The sequence below is a fragment of the Amphichorda felina genome (genome assembly GCF_050947745.1).
Source record: "Amphichorda felina strain 45539 chromosome Unknown scaffold_6, whole genome shotgun sequence".
In the NCBI taxonomy this organism is placed as follows: Eukaryota; Fungi; Ascomycota; class Sordariomycetes; order Hypocreales; family Bionectriaceae; genus Amphichorda; species Amphichorda felina.
The window spans coordinates 144,599-171,484 of record NW_028145044.1 but is presented as its reverse complement, the minus strand read 5'-3'; the positions used below and the strand labels follow the sequence as shown (position 1 = coordinate 171,484).

The 26,886-nt window shown below is 57.9% G+C and overlaps 11 protein-coding genes across 11 annotated transcripts; 3 read left to right on the top strand and 8 right to left on the bottom strand.

Annotated features, from left to right (window-relative positions):
- Positions 1-145: 145 nt before the first annotated feature.
- Positions 146-1,292, bottom strand: XYL2_2 (NAD(P)-dependent alcohol dehydrogenase; the record flags this gene model as incomplete). Its single annotated transcript, XM_083195282.1, has 3 exons — positions 146-982; positions 1,014-1,226; positions 1,278-1,292. The coding sequence occupies 3 exons, from the start codon at positions 1,290-1,292 to the stop codon at positions 146-148; spliced, it is 1,065 nt and encodes a 354-aa protein (XP_083048298.1).
- A 569-nt stretch (positions 1,293-1,861) lies between these two features.
- On the top strand, positions 1,862-2,700 carry MED7 (mediator complex subunit MED7; the record flags this gene model as incomplete). The annotated part of the gene is made up of 2 exons (XM_083195281.1): positions 1,862-2,101; positions 2,158-2,700. The coding sequence occupies 2 exons, from the start codon at positions 1,862-1,864 to the stop codon at positions 2,698-2,700; spliced, it is 783 nt and encodes a 260-aa protein (XP_083048297.1).
- A 1,464-nt stretch (positions 2,701-4,164) lies between these two features.
- Positions 4,165-7,080, bottom strand: BYE1 (Adenylosuccinate synthetase-domain-containing protein; the record flags this gene model as incomplete). The annotated part of the gene is made up of 3 exons (XM_083195280.1): positions 4,165-6,276; positions 6,328-6,923; positions 7,074-7,080. 3 exons carry the CDS (start codon positions 7,078-7,080, stop codon positions 4,165-4,167), a joined length of 2,715 nt encoding a protein of 904 aa, XP_083048296.1.
- Positions 7,081-8,361: 1,281 nt separating this feature from the next.
- Positions 8,362-9,284, top strand: PRE9 (proteasome core particle subunit alpha 3; the record flags this gene model as incomplete). The annotated part of the gene is made up of 4 exons (XM_083195279.1): positions 8,362-8,385; positions 8,454-8,638; positions 8,686-9,104; positions 9,157-9,284. 4 exons carry the CDS (start codon positions 8,362-8,364, stop codon positions 9,282-9,284), a joined length of 756 nt encoding a protein of 251 aa, XP_083048295.1.
- A 247-nt stretch (positions 9,285-9,531) lies between these two features.
- ACO1O0_005871 (phosphatidic acid phosphatase type 2/haloperoxidase) lies at positions 9,532-10,459 on the bottom strand (the record flags this gene model as incomplete). The annotated part of the gene is made up of 3 exons (XM_083195278.1): positions 9,532-10,226; positions 10,296-10,360; positions 10,455-10,459. The coding sequence occupies 3 exons, from the start codon at positions 10,457-10,459 to the stop codon at positions 9,532-9,534; spliced, it is 765 nt and encodes a 254-aa protein (XP_083048294.1).
- Positions 10,460-11,237: 778 nt separating this feature from the next.
- ACO1O0_005870 (uncharacterized protein) lies at positions 11,238-12,911 on the top strand (the record flags this gene model as incomplete). Its single annotated transcript, XM_083195277.1, has 1 exon — positions 11,238-12,911. The coding sequence occupies one exon, from the start codon at positions 11,238-11,240 to the stop codon at positions 12,909-12,911; it is 1,674 nt and encodes a 557-aa protein (XP_083048293.1).
- A 63-nt stretch (positions 12,912-12,974) lies between these two features.
- ACO1O0_005869 (NAD binding domain of 6-phosphogluconate dehydrogenase-domain-containing protein) lies at positions 12,975-14,067 on the bottom strand (the record flags this gene model as incomplete). The annotated part of the gene is made up of 2 exons (XM_083195276.1): positions 12,975-13,386; positions 13,457-14,067. 2 exons carry the CDS (start codon positions 14,065-14,067, stop codon positions 12,975-12,977), a joined length of 1,023 nt encoding a protein of 340 aa, XP_083048292.1.
- Positions 14,068-14,462: 395 nt separating this feature from the next.
- On the bottom strand, positions 14,463-15,477 carry ACO1O0_005868 (uncharacterized protein; the record flags this gene model as incomplete). Its single annotated transcript, XM_083195275.1, has 2 exons — positions 14,463-15,186; positions 15,260-15,477. 2 exons carry the CDS (start codon positions 15,475-15,477, stop codon positions 14,463-14,465), a joined length of 942 nt encoding a protein of 313 aa, XP_083048291.1.
- Positions 15,478-15,926: 449 nt separating this feature from the next.
- On the bottom strand, positions 15,927-18,139 carry ACO1O0_005867 (Zn(II)2Cys6 transcription factor; the record flags this gene model as incomplete). The annotated part of the gene is made up of 5 exons (XM_083195274.1): positions 15,927-16,521; positions 16,583-16,945; positions 17,011-17,336; positions 17,395-17,943; positions 18,038-18,139. The coding sequence occupies 5 exons, from the start codon at positions 18,137-18,139 to the stop codon at positions 15,927-15,929; spliced, it is 1,935 nt and encodes a 644-aa protein (XP_083048290.1).
- Positions 18,140-19,396: 1,257 nt separating this feature from the next.
- Positions 19,397-21,213, bottom strand: ACO1O0_005866 (uncharacterized protein; the record flags this gene model as incomplete). The annotated part of the gene is made up of 4 exons (XM_083195273.1): positions 19,397-19,486; positions 19,547-19,680; positions 19,781-19,849; positions 19,914-21,213. The coding sequence occupies 4 exons, from the start codon at positions 21,211-21,213 to the stop codon at positions 19,397-19,399; spliced, it is 1,593 nt and encodes a 530-aa protein (XP_083048289.1).
- A 3,810-nt stretch (positions 21,214-25,023) lies between these two features.
- ACO1O0_005865 (uncharacterized protein) lies at positions 25,024-26,171 on the bottom strand (the record flags this gene model as incomplete). Its single annotated transcript, XM_083195272.1, has 3 exons — positions 25,024-25,088; positions 25,153-25,314; positions 25,949-26,171. The coding sequence occupies 3 exons, from the start codon at positions 26,169-26,171 to the stop codon at positions 25,024-25,026; spliced, it is 450 nt and encodes a 149-aa protein (XP_083048288.1).
- Between the last annotated feature and the right edge of the window lie 715 nt (positions 26,172-26,886).

Sequence of the window (26,886 nt, the reverse complement as noted above, 5' to 3'; positions counted from 1 at the left end):
GGTACTTGTCCTTGGCTGGTCCCCGGAATCCCTCCCGGAACGACCCTACGAACTTCCCCCTATGAACTTGTATCAGGGAGTGGTTCAGTTCATGCGAGCAAGACTAGGAAATGGATGAGAGCCGAGGGCTTGGCCTAAAATAATTCTACTTGAGCTCTTCCTCATCTAGAACAGTCTCGTTGGGCCCTGCAATCAGCACCTTGATCACTCTGCCCCCCCTAACCATCTTGATAGCCTCCTCTGCCCGGCGAAAGCTCACGACCCCAGTGATCAGCTTCTTGGCTTGCACCTGGCCCGAGGCAACCATTCCAAGGGCCAACTTGTAGTCCCCGCTGCCGTAGCGAAAAGACCCCCGCACATTAACCTCTTTCATGCACAGTTCCATGATAGGGAACATTATATCGCTCTTCCCCATGCCGCCTTGGACAAACGTCCCGCCCTTGCGGACCACGTGCAGGCCCGTCTGGATGCTCGAGGCAGCCCCCGAGGCATCGATGACGATGTCCACTCCTGAGGCCTTCATGCCGGTGCTCCGCAGCAAGGTGGCCGCATTCTCCCGCGGAGGGACGGCCTGTGATTCATAGACTTGCGTCGCAGCAAATTGCTTGGCCACAGCCAGCTTGGCGGGGATGATATCCACAGAGACGACGTCCGTGGCCCCGTAGATGCGGGCAACGGCGGCACAGAGCAAGCCAACCGGCCCTGCGCCGAATACGACCACCGACATGCCGGGGGCGACGCAGGCCTGACGCACAATATGCACGGCCACAGCCAAGGGCTCGATGAGCGCCCCCTCGCGGAGCGGCATGCCTGGGGGGAGCTTGTAGCAGAAGTCATCCGCCGCGACAAAGAATCCCGTCAGCGTGCCGTGGTGCGGCGGGGACGCGGCGAAGATCACATCGTCACAGAGGTTGTACTTGCCGGAGAGGCAAGCCCTCGCAGCGACGGCAGGGGAAGCCAGGCTCGATAGCGACGCGGTCGCCTGGGGCGAGGTTGATGACGCCGCTACCGACCTTGGCGACGGTTCCGACCCCCTCGTGGCCTATGATTAGGGGGTCCTGGAGGCTGTAGGAGCCGATGGCACAGTTCTCGTAAAAGTGGACGTCAGAGCCACAGACGCCGGTGTAGTTGATGGCGATGAGAACATCATGAGGGTTGGTAAGATTGGGGATGGGGTGCTCCTTGAAGGAGATATCGCCCGGCCTATTGAGGAAGAAGGACAGGTTCTGGGATCATCAGCGTCCGCTCTGGTTCATCTGCTCGATGTTTATACGTACCGATTTGCCGTCCATTCTGTGTTCTCGGCTGTCTCAGAAGTTATATAGAACAACCCAACTGAAGAATGTCACAGCAGTGAGAGAGAAACTTCACAACTCGGGTGCAAGATTTACCACTTCACAATAAGTCACGGAGTTTACCTTATGTCCCCTGGGCATCCATCGCGGAACCCCTGCCAGCTTACTCCGCATTTCAGCATGCCGCCTGTGCTTCGTAGTAGAAGGAGAGTAGATCTGACGCGCGGCCAGGGGGGTTCATTAGGTAGCAGGCATCCGACACGTACTGGTGCGATCGTGGTGATCGCTGGTCAGATGGTAGCGCTATTCGTGGAGGAGGGTGGAAGAGCTAAGCTGGGGGCGGGAGTTGTGGAAAGCGCCCAGGCTTGAGCTCACCAAGGTACGAAGTACAGCACCCTACAAGCTTCAGATGTGCCCCGCTGTTTATCCGGCGCATCACCTTTCCCTCCCAACAGCCAACATTCAACATCCTCGACTTTGACTTCGACCTCTTACTCGATTCTCGATTTCGATACAGCCACCACCTCACCTTCCCATGAAGTGACCACCGACTGCGCGGCTGCACAATGGCCGACCCGCAGGAGCCGCACTCGCTCGCCTCGACCTTCCCCAACCCACCACCATTCTGGAAGGACTTTACACCCGACAACATCGCCCGCATCGACGAGCTACGCAAAGCCTACAGCAATCACCATCAGGGCGAGACGCCTCACCGTATTCCAGGCGTCCCCGAGGACCTAGCCAACCTCCAACCTCCCGCAGAACCCACCGACGGACGCTGGAGAGTCTTTGGAGACCACTACACGGTAGGACACTTTACTGAACCATTGTGCCGTAATAGGGCCCTGGCTGACAAGAACAGCTCGACGACAAGCTCCCGACGCTCGAGGAGCAAGGCATCGCTAACCTCCCTCCCACGCACCCCTCGCGCACCAACGGCAACCCCGCCAGCACCGCCGCCAGCCCTCGCGACGGGCCGCACTACGACCACGCCCTCGAGCTGAAGCGCCTCGTCAAGTCGCTCCTCCTCAACTTCCTCGAGCTGACGGGCACGCTGGGGTCGAACCCGTCGCACGCCTCCGCCAAGGTCGACGACCTGCGCACGCTGCTCATCAACATCCACCACGCGCTCAACGAGTACCGCCCGCACCAGGCGCGCGAGTCGGCCGCCGAGATGATGCAGGACCACCTGGACCGCATACGCCGCGAGACGGAGGCGGTGCGGTCGCAGGTCGACAGTGCGAGGAAGGTGCTCGAGGGGCTAGGGCAGCTGGCGGTGCCAGAGGCGCCGAAGGGCTTGTTTGAGGGGCTGAAGGGCGAGGGGAAGGAGGAGCTGGATTGGGACGCGGTGGGGAGAGAGAGAGACGCCGAGGTCTGGTCCGCGACAGATGCTCTACTGCCGTAGGACGGTTCGGCTGATCGAGACACTCAAGATCTGGCAGGGGATCCGGCGCAGAGTCCGAGAACTTGGCTTGGTATACAGCTTCGCCGTCTTGAGAGGGAACACAGAGTCCGCAGCCACAATGCTCGCGACACGCGCTAACTAGACAGGCACGAGCCCTCCCAAGTCCAACTCCGTGGGCCAGGCAGAGGGGGGAGAGGGCGTGATTCTGTCGCTTGACATCCAGCGGCCAGAACAACGAAATACGAATAACAATTTCGAGCCTTGACGGCGGCGCACACGGAGTCTAAAGGCTTCCCACACGGACACCTAAAATAGGTCTTAATTTTACGCAGGGGCGTCACGATAGACTAGACGTCCCAATAATAGACTCATTCTCCTATAGAGCTGCAATGGAAAGTCGGGGAATATGACATCGACAGACTTGGCCGGCGTTTGCTGGCTTCCCATAGCTTTGTTCGAATTTGGCGCTTCTCAGACATAATATCAATTCGTCCATCGCGAATCACTTGGTTCATACCCGTACCACGCGACAGTTGCCATTGAAATAACTCCCACATCTCCCGCTTGCAATAACCTCATCCTCCAGTCGCCGTCCCACCTCGCCGCGCGTCTCCATTGACCCAGAACACACATCTCTCCCCTCACAGGATGGTGCAGGGGATGGGAATGCAGCAGCACTCAAACTCTCCGCAGTCGATGCACGGCGTGCCCACCGGCTTGGCAATCGTCTCGGCTGTCTGGGGGATCTTCATCGTGTTGTTTCTAGTTGGTGCTTCGTACTGCTCCGGTCCCGACGGTGGGATGGGAAAAAATTGACGCCCGTTGGATGATGATTCGGGTGCAGCTTGTCTACTAGCTTGCGCTGGGTAGTATCGAATGATAGAGAGAGATTTGATGCGGAAATTGGGGAAGAATGATTGAATTGGGAGGGAGCTCAGTCAAGTTATTCGTCCTGACGTTTCAGATCCACGTCATCAACCCCGGTGGAGTGTCAGTGGCGGGATCCTAGCTATTAATACGCACTTGTCAGAGAGTGTCCTAGACCAGTCCAGGACTCCAGCTGTCCTACACCCGGTCTAGGGTGAACCATGTCGATTAGGCGCAGCTACATAGGACGATCACCATCATTGTGAGATTGAGGTCATGAGCCGACAACTTATTCAACAGCTAATAAATACACTACAGGTGTGCAAGATACCAGGATACCAGAATCATCAATGGTACAGGAAAGCAAACTCGGAATGAGATAACAACGCCGGTGAGCCCAGCAGCATACAATACCATGAATCAACACATCTCCCTGGGCAACCGAGAAACCCGCCCAACCGGCCAACTACCGTGAAAACTACAGAAAACCGAACATATCATATTGGCGCCCCAATTCTCCCTTGCTTTTATTTTTTTTTCTTATCCGTATCCGTGTGTGTGCCATCAAAAGCCCAAAAGACTTGGAGCAACGCCGCCCTACGACTTGCCCGCCTTCTCAATCAGCTCCCCAAGGAACTTGAGATCCTCCCTCGCCCGCGGCTCGCGTCCAAATATGCCCTTGATCACCTCCCACTCGCGCCGCGACATCTGCCATGCCTGTGGCAGCAAAAACTGCACCGATGGCGAGCTCAGGAGCTCGGGGCCCAGGACCTCGCGGGCGATAGCCTCGCCCGCCTGTGTCGCGCGTTGCCTCTCGGCCTCCTGGTCTGATATCTGTTGGAGTTGCTGGGGTTGAGGCGGGTGGCCCTGAGTCGTTGCCGGTCCCTGTGGCGGCTGCTGGGGGCGAGAGTAGGGGGGTTGTGGGACGGGCACCGGCGTTGTCGAGTGAAACGGACCATTGGAGAATGTCCCCTGCGGGGTGGCTGGAGAGAAGGCCGGTCCAGAGGCCGAGTTGCTTCGCTGTAGAACCCCAGGTCCTGGAGCCGCCGCAGTCCCCGGTGCGGGATTCGGTGTGCCCGTCGTGTTTGCACCAGACTGAGAAGGGGTAGGTGGTGTCCCTGTCTTGAGCTGTGTCGGGTCGTTGCGGTAAACAAATACGGCGAGCAGCATCGGCTCCTTGCGGCTCTTGGGGATGTGGTTGTCTACAAGGTTGAGCATAAACTCTGGGTGGTTGTCCTCGCCGGGCGGGACGGGGACCAGATATGTGTCGCGAACATTGCCGGCCACCTTGTCACCAATGACGCCGTACCGCTTCTTGCTAACAAAGTAATCAATCATGGTGTTGAACTCGGTCTTTGCTTCGGAGGATACGGGCTCAATGTTGACGACAATGACGTCCGTCAGTGAGCTGTATCGTAAGCCGCATAGGTACTCGATGGCGCTCTGCTCCGGGATGCGCCCGGCCACGGTCAACCGATGAGGAATCAGGTTCGACCACGGCCCGATGGATGCGAAGTTGGCGCCTCCAATGTGTTTTCCCACAGCCTGGAAGTCAGCGACGGAGCTCATAGCGAGGGAGCCGCGCCAGATGACGTCGGGGTCGTGTGCTTCCTCCGTTGGCGAGTAGGGGGGCGATTCGTTCTCGTCCTGTAGTAGACGATCGACATCCGCATCTTCGCCAGGCCCGCTCGTTGTCAGCGCAGACGGACGGCGGGGTTGCGATGTAGACGGTGATCGAACGCTCGAAAAGACCTTTTTGATGTCAAAGTGGGACTGGCTCGGGGAACGATGATGACCCGTCTCATCGTGCGGCGGCGAACGTGCTGGAAGCTCAGTCTGCTCTGCGCCCACCGGCTCATCCTTCACGGACTGTGAGCCCTGGTCTTTGCCAGGAGCACTTGAAACGGAGCGGCGTGGGGGGCCTCCTCCTCCGGGTGGTAGTGGCGGCGGGGCGTCGTCGTTCTTATTGATGAAGCTTTCATCTTCGACCACCTCCTCACCCTTGTGTGTCCTCCTTACTCGGGGGCCGGATGATTCCTGCGGGTACAATATCGATGCCTTCTCGGCCTTGGCTTTCATCTCGGCCGTCTGTCGCTTCATCTCAGCCGAGGCCAGTTCATCCGACGTCATGACCGCCAGCGTGGGCGGCGTGTGGGTGCCCTGCATCAGGCCATGGACCAGTTCGGGGTTATGCTTGAGGTTAAACGTCAACGATTTTATCTGTTGGCTGTACTCTCTATGCCCCTTTGCCATGGGGTGCGTGTCAAAGACGGCACGCTCAATCTGCAGCGCAGACGTCTCGGCCATGCTGTCGACGGTCGAGCCCTCGGGCACATCCAGCTTGTTGTCCTTGGCCATGCCGGTCATGACATGGACAAGCGACCTCTTCAGCAACTTGGCAGGGCCATTGCGCGTCGGCGGGAGCTCCTTGATGGCCGGCTCAAGGTCCTTCGGGGGCGTGTACTTGGGCTGCGCCGGTGGCGCAGGTGACGCTGGAGCTGCTGGAACTCCTGCTGGTGCTGGCGCTACTGCTGGTGGTGCTGGTGCTGGCGCTGGCGGTGCTGGTGCTGGCGCTGTTGGCGCTGTTGGTGCTGCTGGTGCTGCTGGTGCTGCTGCTGGTGTTGCTGATGCTGCTGCTGGTGTTGCTGATGCTGCTGGTGCTGCTGCTGGTGCTGCTGGCTCCGTCGAAACACGCCTCACTTTGGCTGACTGTATGCCACCTGTTAGTCTAGTTCCTTCGAGCGACCAAGTAAAACGTACCTTTCCATTGCCGTCAGTATCGTGAGAGTCCTCACGCGACTTCCTCTTGCCCTTGCCAGGGCCCTCCCTCTTTTCCTTGACATCTGGTGCTGGTGACTTTCCCTTTGCCTTGAGATCCTTCTCCTTCTCGGGCTCCTTGGAATCGCTCTTGCGAAGTCCCTTGGGCTTGCGTCCTCCTCTGCGTCTCTTCTTCTCTTCAAAGGCCCTGCGCCGTTCTTCCCATGGTTTCTCCCCCCTCTTGATGCCTTCGAGAAGCTCCTTGTGATCTTCAGGTCGGCACCGCTCGCACCAGTAGTTCTCGGGAATCTCATCCTCGTACGAGCTCACGCCCACGCACACGTTGTGCTGCCAAGCATAGCATGTCTCGCATGAGATCCAGGCCTCGCCTGAGTCCTCGTCTTGCTCTGTGGCGCCACAGACGCAGCGGATGATCTCGTCTTGGTCGTCCTGATTGTCTTGCTCCTGTTCCAGAGCCTTCTTGGTTTTTTTGGTCATCTTGTTCTGCCGGCGTGGTTTCGGGGCGGCGGGTTCGAGCTCATCGAAGGACTTGGTGTGCTGGCCCTTGGTGGCCCGGACAGAGCGACGCGGCTCTGGTTCTGGAGGTATTTTGTCAGTCGGATAATTCCTATAGGCTTTTCTTGACCCTCGCGGCATCTTGCTGGCGGCGCCCTCTGGGCTTGCGGGCTCCCGGTACGCAGAATTGGTGAACCTCTGCGGTGGGCTGTGTATGAAGGTTCGTTGCTTACCAGACATTGTGGCTGCTCTGCGGAGATCACGGTTGATCCCAGGGTGTTTGTTCGCTTGCGCAAGCTGCTGCGCGTGGGGACGGGTGCGTTGTGGCCCGTTGAGCCGTTCGGGTAACGGCTACCGTTGCCGCAGGTACTGATGGTTGGTGTGGTTGAAGTCTACTGCTGTACAACGGGGACGAGACGCGAGCCCTCAGGAGGGAATTGGTTGGGGTCTTTTACGGGCCCGGCAGGCAGAAAACGAGATTCAAAGAGTCACAGCACGACTAATCAAGACACTTGCTTCCCTAGAAGCCTAATCCGTCCGTCCAGCGACAGTTTCCGGATAGTACGCGCCGGTCGCAAGAGTCGGCGATGGGACGCAGGGAGCAGTTGAAATGTCTGCAACTACCTGGCGCGTGCCGCCTGCCCACAAGCAGTTCAGGTTGCCGCAGAACAAAGGTGAGTGGACGTGCGCAGAGTGCTTGCGCGCGTGGTGTCGCGTGTTGCAGGGTCCTAAGGGCGGTCGCAGGGACTACGCGACAAAAAGCTCGCGTCGCTACGAAGAGTGCCGCTGAACTTAAACCAATGCAAAGCCGAGATGCGCTGTAGATGCGCGAGAAAATGCAGCAGGCTGAGAGTAGCTGCTGGGCAACAGATGGCGGAGGGCGGTTGTGGTGAGGATGGAGGAGAGAAGAATTGGACCTCCTCGGGTGGGATGCTCGAGGTAAATGTGGAGGCGACGAAAACCTGACGTGAGTGGTGCAGGGAAGGAATGAGTGAGAGAAAGCTCAGGAGCTCCCTGTGCCTCCAGAGCTTCAGCCACAGCAACCGGAACTGTACCTTCCGTGACAGGTCCTTGTACTTCCCTAGATAGATTCGATTTGTTTTCTTACCGTTAGCGTTCGTAATTTTATCAGTGCTTATTATTTGCCTTTGCTTGTTGATATTTTATTCACCAACAACGTTCGCAGCTTGGTGGCCAGCTCCCATGTGCTTACAAATGCGGCCACCAGCCACAGAAAGGAATCAGCCACAAATGGGTAATCCTCGGCTAAATTATTGATGACCTCAGCCTCGCTCGCCCACCTGCACCACAAGCTCAACAGCTGTACGCGGCGGTCGTGCCTGGAGCTCCATCGCTTGGGTATCACGACTCGCATCTCCCACCCCGGCAACACCTCCCCGCCAAACTACAATCCGCACCCATTCCCCTCCTCGACGCCGCCAACCACGAATTCGTATTCCGGCAACGAGCCCTCTTCTATATTGCCGTCGAGTCACTGCTGTTCCCCTCAGCTTTCTCACCATGTCTCGCCGCTACGATTCCAGAGTACGTCCACCGTTGGCAGACAAGGCCGGCACTTCGCCCCGACTCCATCCCCAACTGACACTCGGCAGACAACCATCTTCTCCCCCGAGGGCCGTCTGTACCAGGTTGAGTATGCCCTCGAAGCCATCTCCCACGCCGGTACTGCGATTGGTATCCTAGCCAAGGATGGTATTGTCCTGGCCGCCGAGCGCAAGGTCACCTCGAAGCTGCTGGAGCAGGATACGTCGGCAGAGAAGCTGTACATCCTGAATGAGTGCGTCTATCACCACACAGCCCACTAGATTTCTCTAACAAGAACAGCAACATGATCTGTGCCGTCGCTGGCATGACTGCCGACGCCAACATCCTCATCAACTACGCCCGCCAAGCCGCCCAGCGCTACCTCCTCACCTACAACGAAGACATCCCCTGCGAACAGCTCGTGCGTCGGTTGTGTGACCTCAAGCAGGGCTACACACAGCACGGTGGCCTGCGCCCCTTTGGCGTCTCTTTCATCTACGCTGGTTGGGACCCGCGGCGGCAGTTCCAGCTGTACCTCAGCAACCCCTCGGGTAACTACGGCGGCTGGAAGGCGACGAGTGCGGGTGCCAACAATGCGAGCGCGCAGAGCCTGCTCAAGCAGGACTATAAGGAAGACTGCACCCTGGACGAGGCGTGCGCTATGGCGGTCAAGGTGCTGAGCAAGACGATGGACTCGACCAAGCTGAGCAGCGAGAAGAGTAGGTTCCCCGAAATACCTTGGGCTACGATATGGTTCTAACATTTTTCTAGTCGAGTTCGCCACGGTAGGACAGACTGAGGATGGCAAGATCTACCACCGACTCTGGAGCGCGGAGGCAATCGACGAGCTGCTGAAGAAGAACGACCTGGCCAAGGCGGAGGACAGCGAAGAGAAATAGAGCAAAACAATGAAGAGGGCTAGACATGATCCTTGTAATATCACAACGGAATGACCACGTTATGAATGAGTCAGTGGATTGTGCTTTGTGCATTAAATCGTATGTACATGATGTCTTGTGCCCGTTTGTAAAACATGAACCCACGCTTGTGAACCACCCACATTACAAGATCCCCCGGTCACCAGCCTAAGCCAGACCTCAGCCTGCCGGAAAGAAGTGCTCTGCATTAATACACCTCACTCCATCATCATCCGCGCTGGTCCTCCCGCAACACCTCCATCTCATACCCTGCACCACCCGTTCCCTCCTCCTCATCTCCCACCCGCCGCCACCCCGAGTCGCCAGCCTTCTTCTCTGCGACCTGGTGCGGCTCGTGGCAGCGAGAGCTGGACAGGCGGGGCCAGTGGCGGCGGTAGCTCCAGTACGCAACGGCCATACCCAGCGCGGAGCCGATGCACACGTCGTAGACATCGTGGCGGTAGTCCTCGCAGCGGGATATGGCAATGAGGGTGGCGCCGACGAGGGGCACAAGGCAGATGAGGGAGCGGCCCAGGTCGCGGCACCCGGGGCGGAAGATGCCCAGTTGCCCGGCGAGGAACAGCGCCGCGAAGCCCAGGCCGGCAAAGGAGAAGGAGGAGTGGCCCGAGGGGAAGGACCGCCAGCCCTCCTGGAAGATGTGCGTGTCCTGGGGCGCGGTGCAGACGGAGACGCCGACGGGGACGTCCTGGGGTGCGTCTGGGGCTGGGACGCAGCGGGCGAGGAGGTCAGGGCGAGGGCGGCCGACGGCGTTCTTGATGATGTCGGTGAGGAGGGAGGTGAGGGTGATGGAGATGGCGAGGGGGAGGTATGTGGCCTCGTGCTTGGCGACAGGGGAGCGAAGGACGATGTTGATAACAATAAGGACGCCAAGGGGGATGAAGAGAGCGTAGACAAAGTTCAACCCTAGGTTTCGGTGAGTCTTATGGCCATGGGGAAGGTCCTTGAGTATTTAGATGAGAGGGTGAGACTTACAGACTGGGACGCGCTCGTGCTCAGCAAAGGGAAAGGATATCTGGAGGTCGTTGACGAAGAACAGCCTATGAAAGGGGTTCACAAAGATGGTAATCTGACAGAGGGTCTGTTAGTTGCCCGCCAGAATCCGATGAGGCTCTTTTGGTTCATGGGCTGAACCTCATGAGCCGACATGTAGCAACGCACCAGAATCCACCCAACCAGAATTGCAATGAGCCCAATGTAGTCCGGAGCATTCGTAGTCTATGGAGGTCAGTGATTTTGCCATCAGTGGAATATCGAGAACAGCACCTGCCACAGCCGCGCAATGGGCGACTGCCGGGTGGGCGAGGCATGTCCCCGTCCTGATGCCATCGCGTCTCCGGCTTGCCGGGTCATAGGAACGAGGCCAAGGGATGAGGCTATCTTAAGCTCACAAGCGGCCCTGCAGATCCATAAGCACAGGTAAGGGTAGTCAATCGAGTTGTGGGCGTTTAGTAATCCGATCCTGACCTAGTTTCGGTAGGTCAGGACATACATGTAGTTTGATGATGACAATGGTCGAGATGGGAAAATGCTAATGTGGTCTTCGGAGATATGGCTCACCAACCTCGCTGAATTCCAGGTTGGGGGCTTGGCTTTAGATTCTCCCACATAAGAGTTGTACAGAAGGCAAAAAGTACATGCAGAATATAATATGTAAATTGAAGCACTTTCGTATATAATTATAATTGAAAGGCAGTAGAACGGCCTGACATTCGAAAATATTACAATTCTGTCGTTGGCTCTAGGGTAGGTAGTCGGCCAGTGAACAATTGCAAGTGACGTCGGAAGCTTCAATCGGAGCTCCCAATATTTTCCCATCTCCAAACACTTCTTCGACCTGCAGCCGCCGACCACTCTCCTCTGCCCGCCCGCCATATCCTCTCCACATCATGGAACAATCGTGAACCGACTGTTACAATGCTCAAATCAACATACAAACCCTCGGCCTCAGCGCAGGCAGCGCAGGCACCTCTGCCTCCCGGCTGGTCAGAGCACAAGGCGCCCACCGGCCATACCTACTACTACAACGCCGACACCAAAGAATCAACCTACAAGCGCCCCGGTGCCCAGGCAGCTCCCCAACCGCCGCCCCAAGCACCGCTGAGCTTCCCCACCTACGGCAACATCCCCTCCCTCTCCGACCCCAACGTCGCAAACGCGTACCTCGCGCAGTTCCAGCCCCAGCAGCAGCCAGGCCATCGTGGCGGCCATGGTGGAGGCCGTGGTGGACGTGGTCGAGGAACCCACGAGGGACGCCCGAAGCCCCAACCTCACGATAAACCAGTGCGAAAAGAACCGATCCCGGGTTTCGAACCGTGGATCCTCGTCTACACCAAGTATTCGCGGCGGTTCGTCTACAACCCAGCCAAGAATGCCAGTTACTGGCGCATACCGGAGAAGCTCATGCCCGGTATCCTGGAGCTTGACAAGGCTAGGATACGAGGTAAAACTGAGGGCGACGATAGGAAGGAGGTCAAGACGGATGAGGACCACGGCAAGCCTGGCGAGGGTGTAGGCGATGGAGACGATAGTTCCGAGTACGAAGAGGTCGAGGTCACCGACGACGAGGGCGAGGGCGAAGACGGCGAGCACCCATCGAAACGACAGCGGACACACGGCCTAGAAGAGGAAGAGGAACCGGTCGAGTTTACGGAAGCCGATATTGCCGCGCAATTACAGGCCATGGGCGAGGAGTACGGACTCGAACCGGGTGACTACGACGATGGTAACATTGAGGATTGGCCGGAGGGGGCTGAAGGCGTGGAATTCTCCGAGGAGGATGCGAAGCTACTCTTCAAGGACCTACTCAACGACTTCCGAATCAACCCGTACAGCCCCTGGGAGAAGCTGCTTGAGGAGGGCAAGATCATAGACGACCCGCGGTACACGGCGCTGAGCACCACAAAGGCGCGCCGCGAGTGCTGGGATGAGTGGACGCGCGAGCGCATCGCCGCGCTCAAGGAGCAGCGTGCCCGGCAGGAGAAGAAGGACCCGCGTGTCGCGTACATGGCATTCCTGCAGGAGAAGGCGACGCCCAAGCTCTACTGGCCAGAGTTCAAACGCAAATACAAAAAGGAGGCCCCGATGAAGGACCACAACCTGTCGGACAAGGACCGTGAGAAGGCGTACCGCGACCATGTCGCGAGGCTCAAGCAGCCGCAGGCCACGCGCAAGGCGGACCTGACGGCCCTGCTCAAGGCGCAGCCGGTGCATGTGCTGAATAACCAGTCGCTGGCGACGGGTCTGCCGACGCAGGTGCTCGTGGATGCGCGGTACGCTGCCCTGGAGCCCACGGTGCGAGATCCGCTCGTCGAGGCGTACGTGCAGACCCTGCCGCCGCCGCCGGAGAATGTCGAGGATGCGCAGGCGGCTGAAGAGGGGCGGGAGAAGCGCGAGCGCAGGGAGAAGGCACTGGAGGACCGGAACAGAGCGGCGGACGAGGCGAGAAGGCAGCGGGAGAGGGATGTGGCCAGGGGGAAGGCGAGGTTAAGAGAGGGGGAGAGGGACCTGGAGGTGGCGATGAGGGTGGGCAAGGGTGGCCTGAGGAGTCAGTTGATGGACGACAAGGAGGGGCAGAAGGATGGGTCGTGATATTCCGCTGAACAACAAAAGACTCCGGGATCTGCCTGAATATTCCATTCTTCATGCCATCACTCATGAGTTTAATGTGTCGTCCCTCTCCTTGACCAAGTCCGTCGCAAAGTCTAACCCAGCCTGCCTCCGCAGGACCCCATACATGGACGACGAATCCAACGGCCTCCCCTCCTCACTTGCCTCCTGCAAGTGGCGCATCGCGACCTCTGCCACAGGCAGCCTCGCGCCCGCATCGGCAGCACAACTGATGCCGTGCCCGACGTCCTTGAGCGCCAGGTTCAGGTCCGACCACGGCCGCTCGCCGGGGGCCGGCATGTACGCGCCCGTCGTGAGGCGGCGCGACATGGAGTGCGCGAGGGGGCCGAACTGCTGCTCTAAAAGGGACTCTATTGCGTGGGAGCCGAGACCCGTCTTTTCGGCGAAGACGTGGGCTTCGGCGACGAGCTCCATCATACCGGCGTTCACGAAGTTGCTTCGATGGGTTTAGATATAAGTAGGGTACACATGAGGGATGGGATAGAGATGGAGGGGGGGGAACTCACCCGGCCGTCTTGAGCAGGCTGGACCTGGTCACGTCCTCGCCCAGACGGATCACGCCGCGGGCCATGACGCCGACGAGGAACGGCGTGACGGCCCGGATGGCGTCGTCGGCCCCCGCGAGGGCCCAGAGGAGCTGGCCCTTTGCAGCAACGGGGCTGGCGCCGAAGACGGGGGCGGCGATGAACTGGGCCCCGTGGGCGGCGAGGCGCTCGTGGGCGTTGGCTGAGGAGCTTGGGTGGACGGTGGATGTGTCGACGATGATCTTGCCGGGGAGAAGGGGTGTTGCGTCGTTGGAGGAGGTGAGGGCGTCGAGGGTGGATGCGAGGGCGGTGTCGTCGCTGAGGGATAGGAAGATGATGTCGGTGTTGGCGAGGAGGTGGTTGATGGTGGGGGATGGGGAGGCGCCCAGTTCACGTAGGGGCTCGCCGCGGGACATGGTGCGGTTGTGGTATGTGAGGCTGGGGGAGCCGGTCTGGGAAAGGTGCCTCTGAAGATTTGTGGCCATGGCGAGACCCATGGACCCCAGGCCTGTTCTCGTCAGCGTGGACTCATTGAAGCAGTCGTTGAGAGGCTCACCTATCCAGCCAAGTCTTGGTGTTTCTGTCGATGCCATGGCTGATGAGCGATTTCCGTGAGTGGGACAGCTCGATTGGATCATTCAAGACGGCAATTGTTACTGGGCTTGTGTAAAACGCACAGGGAAAAGTGTCTAGAGAATGATGCAGTTTTGGGGTATAAGTTCTTTCTTAGACACACTGTCTGTCGCCTGAGGTGTGATGTGAGATGCGGTCAGTGTGGGGGCATCATCGCCGACTCCGAGCCGACGCCGAACGCCCCGGCCGCCATAAAGGAAACAACGTGTGGCAAAGAAACCTGGACTCTCATATCAATTGCAGTATGTTGTACTGTGAGATGTCAATCAAATGCTTAGAGTAGGTATATATATATGTACATGGGTGTCATATTAACAGGGTATCGTATCTAACGTGGTGGTGGTGGTGGTGCCTCTCATTTCAGCTCCCATAATTCAGAAAAGAACCGGTCGGCCTCTTTCGTCAACGCCGCGAGGTCGCTCTCCGACGTATCAAACCCCCGCCTCCTAGACTGCGGCGACGGGCCCTTGTACTGCCTCTCCAGCAGCTGCTCCAGCAACTCCAGCCCCGGCAGCAGCCGCTTCAGCAGCGGGCCCTTGACGCTCTGGTCGCTGTGGTTCCACACGTGCCACGCCGCGAGGCGCACCTGGCGCCACAGCTCGTCCGTGCCGCTCGTCATCAGCTCCTTGACCGTGCTGGAGAAGACCCGGAAGGCGGCCGCGGCGTCGCGCCGGGCGTCGGCCCTGGTCTCCTCGTCGAGCGCCTCGCCGAGGCAGTACCGGCATAGGACGTCGACCTGGCCCAGGGCGCCCTCGGGCCATACCCTGCGCAGGCTCTCGACCAGGCCGGCCGAGGCGTCGGACTCGGGGATCTCGTGCGGGCGGAACCAGGCGTGGTCCTCGTGCTCCCAGCCCAGGACCAGGGGCTCTGTGGCGTCGGATGGCCAGTGGAAGGCGAAGGGGTAGACGCTCCATACATAGTGTTCCTTGTTGTCCACGAAGGAATAGGGTTTCCCGTGGCAGAGGTACCGGAGTGAGGCTGGGGTGAGGAGCGTCTCCTCGTAGAGCTCGCGCAGGGCAGCCTTTAGCGGACTGGCGTCATCGGGTTCGACACCGCCGGAGATGGTGGCCCACTTGTGCCTGCAATTGGTGTCAGCCTGTCGCAGAGACGGACACGAAAAAAAAAAGAAGAAAGAGAAAGGGACTGACTGACTTGTAGGTGTTGACCTTGTCGCTGCGCTTAAACAGGGCGACCCTCGGAACTCCGTCCTCGTGGCGTCGGAAGAGGAAGCTTCCCACCACAGCACGCCTCTTCAGCAGCGGGGCATCGTCGGTTCCCGCAGCAGATGCCCGGTGCCGGGCTAGCCGCAGGGCTGCCGCTGTGCTACGGCGTGCACCTGTGAAGCGAATTGGCGGTGCCCGTAGAACCATGATGGGGGAAGAAGGCCGTGCTTGGGTTGTTGAAGGTTTCATGGAGCGATCCGTCGGCAGCCGAGGGACGCCGGAGCCTGTTATCTTATCGTGATAATCGTGGAGCTGCGCATAGCTACGGGGTAAATTTGTACGAGGCAGGAAGGGTCCAGCCCAGCTCCGCTCTGATCCGCTTTCCTCGGGTAAAGTCGACCGAGGACCAGGTTTGTCTCTCCGAAATTATCACTTGTCACCCGACACTCCCGGCTTCATTTTCATATTAACCGTTTCCTGTACGTACGTACTGGTACAAAGTACACTTGTGGAAAAAGAAAAAAAAAAGTTAAAACATGTTGAAAAAAAAGGAAAGAAATTGCACGCTTGCTCTGGGAGGGATCGACAGGCTGTCCGTCTATATGCAGCTTTATGCAGAAAGATGATCCAGCCAGCATCATCCACGGCCACCAAAGTCAATGCAGCACCCAGTTCTCAATCAGCGCCCCGATATCCTCCTCGACGTCGATGCTGCTGCCCCGCCGCCCGGATCCCGCGTTCAGGAGGTCCCTGGCGTCGTCCTGCTGCGGCAGCGCAAAGCTCACATGCACATGCTTGGCCGGCCCATCAGCAGCAACTCCGTCCGGCCCGTCAGGCCCATCCGGCACGCCGTCCACGTGCCTCCAGCCCTCGAGGTAGCCCCGTGCCGCCTCGGGGATGGGCTGCCGCGTCGCCCATGCGAACGCCTGTGTCGCCTGGAGCAGGTACTCGCAGATGCGGAACGTGAGGTTGCCGAGGCGCATCGACCGGCAGCCCCTGGTGAAGAGGTCGCTGCCTAGTGGGTTGTTGAGCAGCAGCACTAGGGGCTGCATCGCCAGGTACAGGTGGCGCCAGTGCGTCGTCTGGAAGGGCCACGCCTGGAGCGACGCCTCTATCGTCTCAATGTCGGACTGGCAGTGCCGGAGGCAGAGCTCCTGGATCGTGGTCCCTGGCTGGCTGGCCGGCATCTCGAACAGCGTCCGGTGCCGTACCGTCTGGATGATGGCAAAGGCCGTCTCGTTCAAACTGAGCCTGGTCCCCAACTGTAAGCGCAGACCGTCATGGGGGGGGGGGATTTTAGGGGTTGATATACCTCAGGAAGCTCGTTGAAGGGGTAAAGTTGTTTTCGACGACAAACCTCCCAGGGAGGTTCTCCTCCAGCTGCCTTAGTTCGGAGTACAGCCGCTTCTGGACGTAGATGTCGCCGTTGCCGCCCCGAGCGCCCTCTGGCTTGGTGTTGTGTACCATGATCCTGTAGAAGAGCTCTGCCAGGGCGCATGCTGGGCCGAGAATGCCGGGCACCAGCGGAACGTCGCACTGGGACGTCCCAAACGGCCGGCCGAGGATGTCGACGTTTTCCAGCCGAGTTCCCTCTACGGGCTCCTCCACGATGAACGGGTTTGGGATCTGCGGAGGCGAAATCTGAGATGGCTCAAAGTAGAAGAAGGCAACACGTCTGTCTCGCACTCAATTGTCAGTCAGAAGCATGAGACATAGGCAATATCCAGAAGGCTGACGCACGTTTCCAGGAGAAAAAGACCCCAGAGGGCCCTGGCAATCAGCCCCTTGTCCTGATCAGTCGTCGTGGTGCCCGTGATGCCAGAGGCGTAGCGCGTCTCGAGCTGGAGCCGGCGGACCATGTCGAGGGCTATCTGCCGACACATGCGCCCAACTCTGTCACGGCCAAGGCATGTCGTTGTGACGTACATCAGCATGAGGCCCTGCACTGCCGGTATGCTGACGCGGCCCTGCTCCCGGTCGATGAGCATCTTGGCTTCGTCGAGGAATCTCTCCGTTGTATTCTGCCCGGTCATGGCACCAAAGAGACCGGCCCGCGGCAAAGTCAACTGCCAAAGCATCAGAATCAGTGTTCATTGTGTGGAGGAGGCCAACATCGCAACCCACCGAGCTCTGGGCACATATGGCGTTGACCAGAAAGGGCGAGCACCAGCTGGCCTTGTCGGGGTCGGCTGCCTTCATCTCCTCGACAAAGACCTGCGTGTCGATGGAAGGGAACAGGTAGCTGCCGTCCCAGGTGAAGAAGTTGGAGACGAGCTCCGAGACAAGGCCGTCGCCGGCGACAGAGGTCCACGGCTGCGCGGGCACCTGGATGATGCTGCTCTCTAGAGCGCTCTGGTCTAGCCGCGCCACGTTCTCCCTGCCGAAGCCGGAGCAGTTTGGCCCGTCTGGCAGCAGCAGCTCGGCTTCCCTGATGGCGTCGAGGATGGCGAGCGGGTCCTCGGATGCCCTGATGCGGCGCAGGATGTCGAGGGCGTCGCCGTCGGGCGTGGTGTGCAGGAGCCTGAAGAAGTCCTCGTAGCGGGTCTTCTCGCGCTCCAGGAACCCGTTCTTCCGCTTCAGGGCGTCGCTCATCGTCTCGCCCTCTTCACCTACGTAGACGCAGTCCCCCCCCTTGCGGATGCATTGCTCGCAGCAAGGACGCTGGCCGTCGCACTTGGAGGGGGGGGAAAGGGAGGGAGAGTTAGCCCTGGGTCCAGGGCGGGTGGCTTGGGTGTGCTGCGCTGGGGAAAAGATGCTGGTGCCTTACCTTGGACCTTTTACGCCGGCAGCCCTCACATGCTATCTTGACGGATAGACGCTTTGGGGGGGTCTTGGTTGGGTAATCCGTAGAGGTTATCCATGGGGCCATGGCGACAGAGCTGGGAAGCTTGGCTTCGATGGGATCCCTATTCAGACGCATCGGACTCCCTTGGGAAGAGGCCGTCGGAAGGAGAGGCTTTAGTTTCTTGGCTTGGGTTTCTCCCATGGCTGCATGTCAACCAGAGGGTATCGGGGTATTGGGATTTGCTGGCTCGGGCGTACTTTTGGAGTGCCGTGAAGGAGTCGGTAAGCCCATTTATTAACCACCTCGTCTCACAGTCCGTCATCTCCGCTACGAGAGACATGTTGCCGAGGGAGGACGTCATCCTCTGCGATCGCCTGAGCCAGATCTTCCTTAAATGGGAGATGAAGGAGGATCCCCCACTGCTGGCCACACATTGCGTACGGAGTACATGAGCTTGGGTGTCTGAGATCTAGTGAAGAGGACCGGCAGGAGAGTTCCGGTGTGAGCTCAATGAGCTCATACTTACTCCACACTCCCACAACTTTGCGTGTATACAGGAGCTGTTACGACGTCATCGCAACCACAAGTATACAGGTACTTGAAAGGATTCGCGGGGGTTTCTTATTGTTATACTACAAGCCTTGAATGGAACGCCAGATCGCAATGGGGTTGCGCATGGGACTCTCCGGAGCGAGTTCCCCAGCCGGTCCCTGGGGTGGCTGATATATGATGTAAGTAAGACGACACCATGGAAAAAGTCGAACGACAAGGAGAAAGAGTGGATGAGTCAGGGATTCTGAAGTCGCTCTGAACTTGACGAGTGACTTCAAGTTGACGGAGGCGATGGGCATCTTGCATGTTGCTCCGTGCCAGCCTCGCCGTATCTGATACTGAGTACGTACCGCAACTCCACTGTGGTTGGGAAGTATCCGACTGGGGGTCCTCAGCCTCCATATGACATGTGCCATGAATTTTGGTCCATGTTCTAATCTTTAGCTTGTTCAAGCTTGCCCAAACTTGCCTACTAAGTTAGTCTCTGTCCACAATGCCAATTATTCGCCAGATCCGGGGGTATTTTCCCGTTGGATGCAACCCCCTGTCCTCAGTCTTACAGCCGACAATGAGAGTTCCCGTCCGGCCGACGTACCCTCACACCTCGTACTTGACAATAGGCAGCAGAGATACTGTCACGAGGAAATTGGAAGGTGTTGAATTGTACATTGTCTACCATATATACTTCCCGCGACACAAATTCCCCCCTCCGCCATTAACTCAGCGCCAACGCGATCGTCGCGGCCAAACCTCCACGCACCGTCAATGGGTTCTGCTGCCACGGGCAGTTTAGAAGCGGTACTTCATGGTGCTGTTGTTACCGCAGTTCTGGGGTCCAACAGCCTCGCAGAAGGAGGCCAGGGGAGGCATCGAAGCATCCTGGAACGGAAGTCTTATTAGTTTCCATGACACCTCTCTCGGCGTGTTGAAGGAACTCACGAAAAAGGTCAGAGACCAGAGGTCCTCCTGGGTGTCGCCATTCTTCTTCTTCAGGGCGACGCCAATGTTGGTTCCCAGCGAGACGCTGCCCTCGACGGCATTCTCGAACTGGTCGCAGGCGGTGCAGGTGAGAGCTGTGCAGTCCCCCGTTGTCAGCTTTTTTTTTTTTTCCCTTCCTATTTCTTTTCTTTCGCGCAACTGCAGCTGGATGGAGGCGATAGGGGAATGACTTACAGTGAATAGCCTTGACGACACCAGCAAGGACGGGCAGGTCCGAAGCCACTTCGGCGGCGAATCCATGCTCTGTTGCACGAGGGTCAGTCACGGACATGCATTGATTCCTATTAACCATATTTTTTTTTCTCACCGAAAGCGCTAAGCTCCAGCCCGACGGACGGAGTCAGGGACGTGTAGGCCCTGGCCTCGACAAAGACGTCGGCCTCGAGGGGCACGGCCTCGGTCTGGATCTCCCATCCCTCGGAGTTGGTGTTGTCCTGGTTGAGGAAGTCGAGGGTGGCGGTGGAGGGCGGGATGGAGGCGGTGCCGCCCAGGGTCAGCTTGACGCCGCCCTTGATAGCGTTGACGCCGGCCTTGAGCGCGACGGTGACGGTCGGGCCGATGGTGACGATGCCGGGGATGGAGATGCCCGCGGGGGACGCCTTGAACAGCGGGAAGCTCTTCTCCAGGAGCCCGTCCGTCAGCTCGCCCTTGACCGTCACGTCGAGGATGGCCGTGGCCGAGATGCCGGGCGTGCTGAGCGACACGGAGGCCTCGGAGATGTCGAACCACTCCATGCTGAAGTGGGCCTCGATGTCGAAGGAGCCCACGGCGGTGCAGTTGTTGCAGGAGCCGATGTAGTCGACGCCGTCCATGTTGAAGGACACGCCCTTGCCCGAGATGTCAAAGTCGATGGGCACCGAGAAGGACGGGTCGATGCCCCGGCGCACGAGCTGGCTGTCCGAGGCCGGCTTGCCAATGTCGAGGTCGAAGCTGTGGACGGCCTCCTTCCAGCTGGTGCGCTGGGCGTTGAGCACGGCCGTCTCGACGTCGTCGCTGAACTCGAGGCCGTCGACGTGGAACAGCACGCGGTCGTCGTTCCACCCGCAGTCGCCCTCGCCGACCAGCAGCACAAAGTGGTGGTCGGGCTCCTGGTTGACCCAGTTCCACACGTCGGCCGCCGAGTCGAAGTCGGCCTGGTCCTTGAACCGGATGCTGAGCTTGCCGTCGCCCTGGGGGCAGTCGAGCGACTCGACCAGGTCGTCGAACTGCTCCATGTCGATGAGCGCCTCCTGCTCGCCGTGCATGTTGACGCGCAGCTCGGCCATGGTCCCGGACTCGCCGCCCCAGTAGAAGACGCCGTCCTTGCGCAGGCCGTACGAGCTCTGGGGGACGGCGACCTTGGAGGACGTGGACACGGTCGTCGCGCCGGAGCGGGGCTTGCTGGGGCGGATGGGCCTCAGGATCTCCTCGCCGGCGGCCGCGCGGATGACGGGCGTGTCGTCCAGGACGGTGGTGGCGGATCCATCGGCGCGCAGGGCGATGAGGTTGTTGCCGTCGTCGCTCCTGGGGTGGAGGTTATGGACCACGGGGCCCGAGTGGAAGACCCTGGCGCTGGCGGTGGTGCTCAGGGCGGCGATGCCGGCCAGGACATGAGTGAGAGAGGTCATGGTGACTGGGCCGAGGGATAGCAGAGTACAATACGTAGAATAGAATATAATGAGAGACTGGAGAGTCAAGAAGGTCGGAAAGAGGGAATTGCACGGCAATCCACGAAATGAATGACTGGACAAAAACAAGGACTCTCGCACCGCTGTGGGTGATGCCAAATGATGGGCCTGGGGAAGTTGATCAGATCATGGTGGATTCTCGAAGCCCCAGCGACGTCTATATACTACATAGTAGCAACATGGTCTTTTACACGACGAGGAGTTAGAGCTGGGGGGGCATTGTGGGCTGAAATCGTGGACAAGGTTGAGTGCCGATCGCTGCCAACAGGGGGTCAGCCTCCAGGGGCAACCTGCATGTCACGAATCCTCCTCGAGTCCTTCATCTCTACACTTTGGAGTTCTGCGCTCAGTGCGCTGCAGCCCCCCCCCCCAGACACCTCACGAAACACTCCCCGGAGGCGATCATCGCGTTGCCCGATACCTGACTATTCTGGCATGGCGCGACGTCGTGGCCCCGGGGGGATTCGATCCAGTTTCGCCCAGTGTTGAGTGAAGCAAAAGAAGGCACCGTCGTGAGTATCGTGAGGAATCGTGGGATTGTATGATTTGTGTCAAGTGCGGGAAAGGACGCAAGGTGAAACAATCTGGCGAGGTCAACCCGATTGACTCTGAGTCCAATCGCCAATCAACCAATCCGGCAGTTGGAGCTGCTCTGTGTCTCAGATTTCAAGAATAGATTGCTCGGTCCAATCGATGCCGTCGTTGGTCGCGTGGCTTCTGGAAGAGGTGGTGGGATCACCGGGATGAGCCCCCTCTGCGAGGCTCCCCCCGTCCCGTCTCAGGCGTTCTCTGCGAGTTCTTTGGCGGTTTCTAGGGCCCCGAAATACGAGTGCTATGTATCCATGGAGCCCGTGGCTGCTTGTTGGGCTACGTGAGGGTCTAACCCCCGGCTGCTGGATCCTCTTTGCGCAGTGCTGTATGATCATTATTGGCCTGCTTCGTTGCGGGTCAAACCGCCCCAAAGCCCCTGAGCTGGACCCTTGGGTGGCCTTGGGACATGCTCCATGATCATACTCCATGACCATACTCCATGAACATGTTGGTCGTGACTCGTGGGGATGTGGGCTGAATCCGTTGACACAACGTTCACGGCTGCACTAAGCCTCATTTCGCAATTGGACGATGCACTGAAGGACGCATGCAGAGGCCGGTGACGCCATGCGACAGGCCGTTGGGACGGGTCATCTCTGCCAGGTCTTGCTTTGCTTGACTTGTCGTGTCTTGTCGCCTGCCGGATTCGTCGACGTCGTTGGCATCGCGCAGCCGAAGGAATGCTATACCCGCTAGCATTATTATCTTGATGCCACGTTCTGCGACCGGCGTGGACCGGCAAGGCTGAGATCGTCACGGTGATGGGGGGGAGTACTATCTGCGATCAGCAGTTTTAGTTGGAAATAAAGTTAGCTTGTCAGGTGAGTTTGTGACATGATGGCCGCATGCTATACTACTATGTAGTAGCAGGGTGGAGGAGCATTACGAGATAGTTCATGTTACCATGTGTCTGTGGGTAAGGTGCAGAGTATCCGTAGACCCTGGGCTATAGCAAACAGGCATTATTTACTCGCACGTACTTCGTAGCGGTGACATGAAATGGTCTCACGCGTGCCAGCCGGCAACGCCGCCAGCAGGTGAGGGTGCAAATGCCCATGGAACAGTGAGATGGCTGTTTGCACATTTGACCTTGGATGAAACACCAAAGTCACCATCGAGCCTTCTCTGCGAGTTGAAGTAGAGGCGTATTAGTTGATCAGGCTGGCTGGTCTTGTCTGCCCGGGGTCGGGTGACTCGGCTCCGGGCCGCCCCCCGAGAACCGGACTCGCCGGCGTGGGGAACGGGGAACGGCTCGAGCTTTATCATTTCATGGATACGAGTCGGCTCATTTGGCAACGTGTGAACGCCCAGCCTGGGTCATGGGGTTTCACACTGGCAGACACATAGTAGTAGTGGGCGTCTACCCCTGTTCACATTGTAATGATCCTTCGAAGTAATACCATTGACATGTTTTTGACCCTGGGGGAGTATGGGAATCTTGTCTATGTATTCATACACGTATCTCGACCGACCGACCAACTCCTTGCATGAACATGGCCACTCGTGAATAAGACCAGACTGTATCCGTAAAACCAAGGAAAATCATCGAAACTCCGACCCTTCTCCGAATACTACAACGGAGGCCCCGACTAATGCCAGCCGCCATCGTGCTTCACCATCTACTGGGCGAATGGCCTCCTGCCAACGCAATCCATAGCGCTCCAAGTAAATCAAGCGGCTCCTCGACTAGTAAAGACCCCTGACTATCTTCGCCAAGGAGCCATCGCACGTTTCGGCACTTGTAGGTGGTAGTGGCGATCGTCGCGACGAAAGACGAAAGCGGTGCCCATCTCGGGGTCGGGCGCAGGAGCTGTTACTCAACCGTTAGAAATAGGAAACAGACTAGGGGGGGCTGGGGCCCTGAATTGCTATTCCATATCTATCCATGTTCGCACCTGGTTTTCGTCTCTCCCGACAGCATTTCCATATCGTCCAGATGGCGAAAGCCGCCCCAGGCACGCCGATCACGACGGACGGCACGCCAATGGCGATGCCGACGGTGGCCTCGATGGGTAGAGGCATAGGGTAGTTGGCTAACGGATCCTGTGGGCGGAAGAGGAGTGCAAGGTCAAAGGGACAAGCAGGGCCTGCAGCCAAGAGGAGATCTCATGGGCCAGTAGCAAGGTGGTATATGTCTGATGGCTGCCAGACTACCTGGTCCGGATGGATTGGAATTGGTGATTGTGTGATTGTGTGACTGCCGCTGCTGCAGGATCTCCCTCACCATCAGAGGCACCCGGGATGGTCGAAACCGGGGCATTTAAAGTATACAGAGAACATGAAGACGGGGAGGCTGTGCCAAAGACCATGTTTGCCTCTGACGAGTTCGTATGCAACGGCAGGCTCGGGACACGGGCATTTTACTTGAACGGTCCATCGTCCGATGGGAGCCTCGACAGAGTCATCGGCGTGCCGGGGCGGTTTGCTCCAGATTCTAGAGAGTGGAAGACTTATAAAGTCCGTGTGAAAACTCCGGCGGCTCATGGCTTGATATTATCTGGAGGATGAATGGATGGATGGATGGATTGGCGTGGCGTGTGAGGCGGATGTGGCGTGGCGGTGCACGTAATCGTTGTAAAGAAGTGCAGTGCAGTGGCATGCTCTTCTTGGCTTGGCATCTGGGCGGCAGAGGCGCATCGGAGGCCCCGGAATACCTACCGTGCCATCAGAATTAAGCTTGGTCGGGGGCTGGAGCTTTGGCCTAGACGCGCGGCTGACCGTTGACGCCTGGCGGGTATGCTGCGTGTGATGGAACCTGGTAGTACCCGTAAAAAGTGGTTGGCGGTCTCGCTCAGAACCAACGTGTCTGTGTCGTGCCGCGGGACACGCCCCCAATACGGTAAGACTGGGGAAGGCTGGGGAAGTTTCTGGAAGGCAAGGACTTGGAGGCTGAGCAGCGAATTAGATGGAATTTTGGATTATTGGAGTGCAGCTTGAACAATTCTGCCCCGATGACTGCACAGCACTGTATTCATGGCACGGCGGGTGCTCTAGCTTGGCGCTTGAGGCGTTCTATTACTGATCTGTACTGTATACGTACAAGGAGCCGGAAACACGAAAGGTGAAGATTCGCCCGCGACTGTTTCCCCTCCCTACCCCTTGAACAGCTCTTAGATGGGTCTCATGTCTTGCACAAACGGAAATTGCAAACCAACCGCTCTAACCGTGATTGTGGCCGATATCCTTGAATGGTTTGATGCCTTGTCCATGTGGGAATGCAGGACCTTTGTATACCGCCCCAGTCAGCTTGTCTCATGAGTGGGTAGATTAGTATTTGGAGGGACCTACCGAACTTGGGATGGACGACATAGTTCTCCTTGTACACGTCCACTGCATGTTCGCGAGCATAATCAATCACTTTGTCGAAATTGACACACTGGTGCGAGGACGTCATATTAACGAGGGGCTGGGCATCGACATCTGTCCACATGTGGGTGATGACGTTGACGTCTCCGCGACATGTGGTCCCCATTCGCAAGACCTCAAGGCAGTGTTCTGTAGAATATTGGTGTCAGACGTTGCCGTTATGGTATTCCAGGCGCTCACAAGGGGCTGGATGGGTAGGTTATGCTTACTGCTGTGGTTTCGATTTACCAAAAGCTCCTCCTCGGTGGCATTCGGATAGTAATACTCGGGAGCCAGTGTCTGGTAGAGTCGTTTCTGAAATCACACTTAGTAAAGTTCCAAAGCAGTAGCTGTATAGTAGGACCCAATGACTCACTATGCAGTGCAGCTCGTGAAAGACGTTGAGCATGCCCAGATACCCGCCATCTGGCAACTTGACTGCCTCGTGTTCACGACCCCAGCGATGCACCCAGTCGTCAGGGATTCGGATGTTGTTGTCTGCTCTCGTCAGAATCTATTCCCGCCAATGAGAAGATCTGGCATGAACAAACACTGCAGCAGGTCCTGCCATGCTTGGTCTAATTCTGGCGACGGTTCACCAGTGTAGGGACCAGGCAGTGGTCCTTTGATAGGAACACCGAAAAACTCCAAGTGGCTGTCGGTCCCGATAGAACTGGCCGGCGCTGTGAAATGGTTAGATTAAGTGATCGAATCCCGAGTAAAGAACCAAAAGACTCACAGTCTAGTAGCCAAAACAGGTTGTTCCTGTTGTGATGCATCGATACTAGGAAGGCAGTCGTGTACGCTGCGATCAACACCGCATGGAGGAACCAGGTGCCGAATCTCGATATCAAGGGCCGCGGTTTCCCGGGACGTGCTTGACCAACGTCGGCATCTTCGAAGCTAGACACAGAAGTTTCGTCGGAGTAGATTGGTGCGTATCCCTTGCCATTCTGCTCCATGACTGATGTGGTGAAAATGAAACAGTGAGGATAACAAGTGGTGCGCCGCAGCGAGGTTGAGAGATGGCGGGGTGTCTTGACAAGATACGGATACAATGGAGGAGATTGCGTGCGAAAGGCAAGACAAAGAGTAATATTGATTTAACTAAGGAGGGGGATCATCGCGATCAGTCCTGATGAAGAGCATAGTGGAGTCTTAGAGAGAAGAGGCGAGACCGTCATCATTCTGTGGCCCCGAAGTGGAAGGTCATGATTACCAATACGTACAAGAAGTAGAATCTTTCCACAAAAGCCCTTGGGCGGAGAGCTCGGAGTCTCACCCCATGCATATCAAGCATAATTTGGCCCCGCCAAGTAGCCAAGATCTACCGCGTAATAGGTGTATATACGTGCCGCACTGCCGACTTGGAAAACAACCCGATTCCCGAAGCGCGGATAGTCTAACAAATGCATGGAACTTTCAACGACATATGATGTCTTGGCTGTCCAATACCGTCTCTTTGTCGTGCGGGGGAGGTTTCGTCAACAGGTGTCATAATGATGATAAGGCCTCAGAATGGAAGGTGAGGAGGATTAGCCGCCGTCGTGAGGCCTCGTGAGACTCCTGTCTGCGGGTTCCATATAGCACGAGGGACTATTATCCCAGAAGCCGTCGTAAACTTTCCCTTTTTAATACAAGGTATCGTTTGAAATACTCGGTAGTGCCTCTGTCGAT